The sequence below is a fragment of the Epinephelus moara genome, chromosome 23 (genome assembly GCF_006386435.1).
Source record: "Epinephelus moara isolate mb chromosome 23, YSFRI_EMoa_1.0, whole genome shotgun sequence".
Lineage (NCBI taxonomy): Eukaryota > Metazoa > Chordata > Actinopteri > Perciformes > Serranidae > Epinephelus > Epinephelus moara.
Window position 1 is genome coordinate 22,283,793 of NC_065528.1, and position 6,290 is coordinate 22,290,082.

Genomic DNA, 6,290 nt, shown 5'->3' on the forward strand with positions numbered 1-6,290 from the left:
CCAGCACACATTTAAAAAAAACAAGGCATTTTGTCTGTATAAAACTTTTAATAATAAAAAAAAAAATGCAAGGGAAATAGCTGTCTTGAGGAAGTATGTGTGCCCAGAACAGTGCACAGGATGATAAACAGACACATGGCTACAAATTACAGTTCATTTTGCAACCATGTGTTTTAAAAATAGGTTAAAATAAATAAAGATAAACATGTATTCGAATGGACAACAAGATAAAATGTATATATAAAAGGTCAAAATGTAATTTTGAACTGAATATAGGTTTACAAATATTGCAAGTGCAAATGGGAGTGCAAAAAGTGCAAGAATTTTGTATAATAATAATAATAATAATAATATAAAAATAAATAATAATTTATAAATAAATAATAATTTAGAAAATAAATAATAATTTGTTACAAGTTAGATTACACGCACACAAATTAATAAATAAATAAATAAAATTAAATAAAAAATAATCAACTATCAGAACATACTGCAAATGTGCTAAACCTCCACACCGCCCGGTGGCGATAGTGAGCTGACTCTACCATTGGCGCCTCCACGTCTACAAGTCACAGCGAAGCTCCCCTAATAAAAATAAGAGAAGAAGAACATAGGGTCCTTCTCTTCTGAAGGAGGAACGAACGACCAAGCAGTCTTTTCTTTCGAAGGACACTTGACAAAAACACTAAAACGAAGAACTAAAAATAAATAACAATGGAGTTTGAGGATCACGCTTACACCAGCACCACTTATGACAAAACCAGACCCGTGGAGTTCACGTATAAAAGTAAGTAAAGGCAGCGAGACGTCATGTTTTAATCAAGCTAGCTGGCGTACTCACAGTTAGACTGGAGTTAGCTTGGGCAACTAGCATCCTAGCAAGTGGGCGCCACTACACAGGGAAAGTACCCATTTGCACCTTTTCATTCAACAATAAAAAGTGACTGTAACGTTAGTTAACGTACATTATCACTATCTACCTCCACTGGTAATATAATGTTGTATTTGTCGTGTAACGTGTGTAAATGAGCGCAGACCAACCATGAGGCAATAAACTAACCGTTAAGTTAATAATTACACAAGTGGCAGACTGTGATCTTACACCTGTTGTTATTGTAATTTAAACGGATGACCTGGTTGAAGTGGTGTTGGTTTCTCACCTGAATTTTTTAGTTGCAAGTATGCTGTACATTTATTAATTATATAAAAGGGGAGCAATCCCATTGATTCCATAAAACTGGAGGTCACAAAAAGCTGATAGGGTGTCTACAGCTCCTTAAAAAGTCTTTAAATAGTCTTAAATTTGACTTTGTGATGTCTTAACTACTACTAGCATTTTATCTAATTTCATTAATCCATTTTAATAAAATTTTTAATGTTACAAATCTTTAAAATACTATAATACTGTCATTTTGTCTCATACTCGCACTTACCAGTTGGCAAAATGTAGACGTAACTCACTCTAATAACTGGTTAATGCACAAGACCACATATATAATACTTGCCTGCTTAAAGTAAAACATGATTTGTCCAAAAAACTTGGACAGGTGTCTTGAACGGGTCTTAAAAAGCATTATATTAATCTGTCTGATACCTGTAGACATCCTGAATACAGTCTGCCCACTGCATTGCAACAATGGATCGGTTAGATGTCAACTATTAAAGTGATTGCCAACTAATTTGATGATTTATTTAAAGGTCAAAATGATCTGTTTCCAGCTTCATAAATGTGAATATTTTATGTTTTTTTTTTTTTTTTTTTTTACGCCTTTGTTGCTGTAAACTTAATATTTTTGGGCTGTGGACAAAACAAGACCTTTGAGGATGTGATTTTGGGCTTTGGGAAACACTCAGACATTTTGTACATCAAACTATTAATTGATTAATTGACAATATTAATCTTTAGTTGCAACCCTGTTTCATTTGAGTTGACAATTGTGGATTGAGCGCTACATTTTTCAGCCGCCTCCATGCATTTCTAACAGACTTCTTTCTCTCTCTTCCTCTCTTAGTGACTACTAATGAAATCGAGGAGTTTGTGAAGCTGAGGGTTTCAAATAATTACCTCTTCTCTGGAAGGAGAAATACCTCCATGTGGGCATGGAGGTATGCCAGTTAGTTAAAGCTGTGAGAAACATGAATGTGTGAAAATAGAGAAAGGTCTAAATATGTAGATGCATCAATATGAAGTGCAGTTGATTACATTTTTTTTTTGATTGAAACTGGGATAGACAGGAATCTGGAAAAGGTGTTAAGCCTGAAAACAGAACAAAGAGGAGGAGCAGAAGTTTAGTTTTCTCTCTGACCACTTGAATTACAACGCTCAAAATTTATTATGGGATTTTGCCCAGTGACACCAAAATTAAACTGCCTAGTCCAGCTTTAGCTAATCAATAACTCAACATGTTTTTTCACTTCTATTGTTTTTTGCGTGCTGTTAACATGATTATATTTTTCAGGGCCATCCTGAAACACATGGGCCTGCAAAACAAGATGACTCATATTCAAGCATCCAAAAAGTGGGAGAACATGAAGAAAAGATACAAGGTACAGTTTAAATCAATCACTTAGATTTATTAAGCATTCTGACACATTTCCATCCTGATTCATTGCCCCTTCTCTTCTTCCTCAGGATCTAAAGAACCCTCCAGATGGGGTGAAAGTGTTCCCTGATGCATGGCCTTATTTCAATCTGATGGACGACGCCATGGAGGGTCGGCTGGAAGGCAACGCCCCCATCCTCAAGGCCCTCTCCAACACTTGCGATTTCGTAGCCATCTCCAGACCCAAGAGGAGGAAGGTGGTGACCTCCCCCGTGCCTTCGTTAACAGGCGGGCCAGAGATCGAGGTGTCGCTGAATGGAGATGAGGACGAAGAAGGAAACCAGGAGATGGATAACGCCATGCAAGAGATGGAGCACGGGAGGAGCTTGATGGACAGTGAAAGACAGGTGATGGAGAGGGAGAAACAGGTGATGGAGAGGGAGCGGCAGGTGCTACAGAGGGAGAGGGCGGTGCTGGAACGGGAGGTCGCCGCTCTGGACCGAGACCGAGCCTCGCTGGAGAGGGAGCGGGCGACGATAGAGAGGGAGAAGGCGGTGATGGAGAGGGAGAGGGTGGCGATGGAGAGGGACAGAGATGCTGTGAGCAGGGAGCGGCTGGCGCTGCAGCAGGAGAGAGCACGACTGGAGAGAATGTCTGCACCCAAAGAAAGGACTGAGGGGGTGACAGAAGAGAGCAGCGGGGTGAGCGACTCAGACGTCACGGACAGGAAGGAGAGGTTCCTCAACCTGTTTGAAAAACTGATTGAAAATGTTTGATTTATGTTTTTTTTTTTTTTGCACCAAACTTTCCCCCCAAAAACACACTTCTGGTTGCATCTGCGTATTAGAGGTCGACTGATGTATTGGTTTGGCTGATAGGACGTTAAACGAACCATCGTGTGGTATGTGGACGATGGCTGCCACTTCCTGGTTCAAATTAAAATCTGTTGTTTCAAAATATAAGCCCTATAGTGTTTCATACACAGTCAAGCCAGCAGCAGCCTCTGAGGCTGAATGAATTAATAACGCCAACATGAGAGTGACGAAAACTCTAGTTCAAACAGCGACTTGAGGCTGGCCTGAGAAGCCAGTTAGTTCCCATGCACACCCAAGTGCCCAATTTACAGCAGAAATTAACATGTTTACAGCCTGGTACATAAACATGGTTCTGTTCTCTAACGCTAATTTAACATTCATGACAATTGTACAAGGTGCAAATGTTTGTAAGACTCACCATTTGCATTTTATTAAGGGTCAAAGTTACGTATAATTAAGGACGGGCCGCTCTGATGGACAGGCTGTCTGCTGATAGCGTCCTCGGCCTCTCAGTCAGATCCACCCCTTCACCTCCACAGCACCACCTTCTCACCCAAATATGGTCACGTATAAATCCAAAAAAACAAGATGGCGACGGCCACGCCGCGGAACTGTAGGCTTCAAAATAGGAGTCCACACACCAGTGGGGGGCATCACAGTAGCTATGTGCAGTATTTTTACAGTCTATGGTTTTGACCAAGTCTTGTTTGTGTGTTGTATGAATCCTAAACTACGTTTACACGCACAAAATATTCAGTTTTTTGCCGAATTCTGAAACACAGTATTCCTACTAAGCATTTTACATGACTAATGAAAATGAATATTCCACTAATATTCCCGTTTACACGCCGCCCTGCATACTCTGATTAATGTGCCTTAACAATATGGAAAAGTGGAACGACTAGAGCTGCTTGTCATTTTGCTTCTTTGCATCAAAACAGGATTTTTTTCAAAGTTTCAGACTTCAGACTTGTTGAACATGGTGGTAACACAACCTCCTTCTTTCATTCCTTCAATGACCTTCTAGAACAGGGGTCTCAAACTCAAATTATAGCTGCTGCGCAGCGATGGGTCGGGTCCGGGTATATTTAGGCAATTCTGAGCAACAAGCAGAAGAATTGGAAGACATTTAGCAACACAATCTGCCTTTTGCATCAGCTGAGGCTTGAACTCACAACCTCTGAGACTAAGAATCAATTTCTATCTCACTGAGCTAATTAGTCAGTGACAATTCATGTGTAGCTTCACAAATTGACTAAGCCAGACGTGCAGGTTTAGCAGCCGTCCATGCATGGAAAAGCAGATTTCAAACCACTGTAAAAAATTCAGTTATCGAAACAAAAATCTGAAAATACACATATTGCATCTAGACAGCATGGAGATGTTGGTAATTTGTTTGTAACAATGATTGATTTGCTCCATAAGTGAAAAACTGATGTTTAAAATTGCCATTTTTACATTGACTCCAATTGTTCACATTAGAGCAAAATTCAAAATGCTGTCAAAAATTCAGTTTTTGAGATAAAATTCTGAAATTTGCCACACATCATCTACCATGACTCTAGAATTTTGTCATTTTTTTCATGAACATTGAAGATTTATTTAGCAAGAATTTGCATGTATATGTTTACAGTACCGTTTACAGTCAAACATTTTGATGCACTGTAGGCTCAATTTTTGATAAATCAAAAATCTGAGAAACGTAGTTTTTGTAGGACAGTCTGAAGATGCTCTGTAGCAAGTTTGGTGTCAATTGAGCAAAAATTGTGGGAGGAGATAGGTTTAAGAAGTTTTACAGTTTTTGAAAAAAACAGAGTGATGAACTTCATAATTTTTAATAGGTTTAAATGTACAAAAGTTTCTTCAGTATTGGGGCTACAGTTTGATGAAAGTTGTGAAGTTGTAGCACGTATGGTTGATTTGTTATGAATTTTCAAAGTTTTGAACTTTAGATGCTTGCTGTAGCGCCACCATCAGGACTATTGGCTTGAGTTTACAGCTGAGGATATCTGGCATGAGACTGGACCTTTGTGCAAAGTTTGGTGAGTTTTCACCCATGGGAAGTATGATTTGCTCGGAAGAAGAAAGAAGTATTCAAGTATTCCACAAAAAGTTGAAATAAAAAAACAAACGTTCAACTGTTTGAACAACTGTACTTCTCAACATGAACTATTTTTTGACTTGCTACCAGACACCTGAGAGTGCTTCTTCTCAGACAGCCTGGCCACATTTGCTCTGAGGGAGGCGGCAGTTGAAACCCTCAATATGGCTTGAAGATGAGCATCACTGAGTCTGGACCTAGTCTTTGATTTATTAAAGTACATGGTGGAGAATAGTTTTTCACAGATATATGTGCTTCCAAAAAGGCACATGGTCCTCTTGAACATCCTGGAAAGCTCTGGGAAGGATGGGGGTAGTTCTCTCAGAAATTGACCAAGCTTGTCTTCTTTTCCACCTGCCTCTCTGAACTTGGCTTTGAGTACAGAATTGGAACTGGTCATTAATACCGCGGACATAAATGGCAAGCTGAGCCATGTCATTAATGTCTGTGCTTTCATCCAGTGCCACAGAGAATGCACGGAAACGTTTGTGTTTGTCATGTAACTGTTTATAAATGTCACTTGATAGCTCAGTAATGTGCTCTGCCACTGTGTTAGCTGTCGGACTGATGTTGCTGAACTGACTCATTTTTTCTGGACAGACAATATTTGCAACTTGCACCATGCAGTCTTTCAGAAACAGACCTTCAGTAAACAGCTTTCCCGATTTGGCGATCATCTCACTGACAACGTAACTTGCTTCAAGTGCTGCATCGGACTCCCTTCTTACTCTCTGGAAGAAGTTTTGTTGCGTTGACAGTCCTTTCTTTAGCTGTGCAGCTCGTTGTGTCCGTTCATCTCCCTGGTACTTAGCATACTGCTCTGCATGTTTA

General features: G+C 39.6%; 1 protein-coding gene across 3 annotated transcripts; it reads left to right on the forward strand.

Moving 5' to 3' along the window:
- Nucleotides 1-624: 624 nt before the first annotated feature.
- Nucleotides 625-5,764, forward strand: si:dkeyp-38g8.5 (uncharacterized protein LOC568385 homolog). Of its 3 annotated transcripts, XM_050036432.1 has the most exons (4): nucleotides 625-787; nucleotides 2,013-2,106; nucleotides 2,460-2,547; nucleotides 2,633-5,764. In XM_050036432.1, the coding sequence occupies exons 1-4, from the start codon at nucleotides 715-717 to the stop codon at nucleotides 3,317-3,319; spliced, it is 942 nt and encodes a 313-aa protein (XP_049892389.1). In that variant the 5' UTR covers nucleotides 625-714; the 3' UTR covers nucleotides 3,320-5,764. The 3 variants fall into 3 exon arrangements, with proteins under 3 accessions (XP_049892389.1, XP_049892390.1, XP_049892391.1); XM_050036433.1 differs by lacking the exon at nucleotides 2,013-2,106 and having other exon boundaries at nucleotides 648-787; XM_050036434.1 differs by lacking the exon at nucleotides 625-787 and having other exon boundaries at nucleotides 2,013-2,127.
- Nucleotides 5,765-6,290: the final 526 nt, after the last annotated feature.

Excerpts from the sequence above, each read along its gene's own strand:
- si:dkeyp-38g8.5 (XM_050036432.1), top strand. The coding sequence starts at position 715 with ATGGAGTTTGAGGATCACGCTTACACCAGCACCACTTATGACAAAACC. Across the intron at positions 788-2,012 it reads CGTGGAGTTCACGTATAAAA|TGACTACTAATGAAATCGAG; the intron begins GTAAGTAAAGGC and ends TTCCTCTCTTAG. Across the intron at positions 2,548-2,632 it reads ACATGAAGAAAAGATACAAG|GATCTAAAGAACCCTCCAGA; the intron begins GTACAGTTTAAA and ends CTTCTTCCTCAG.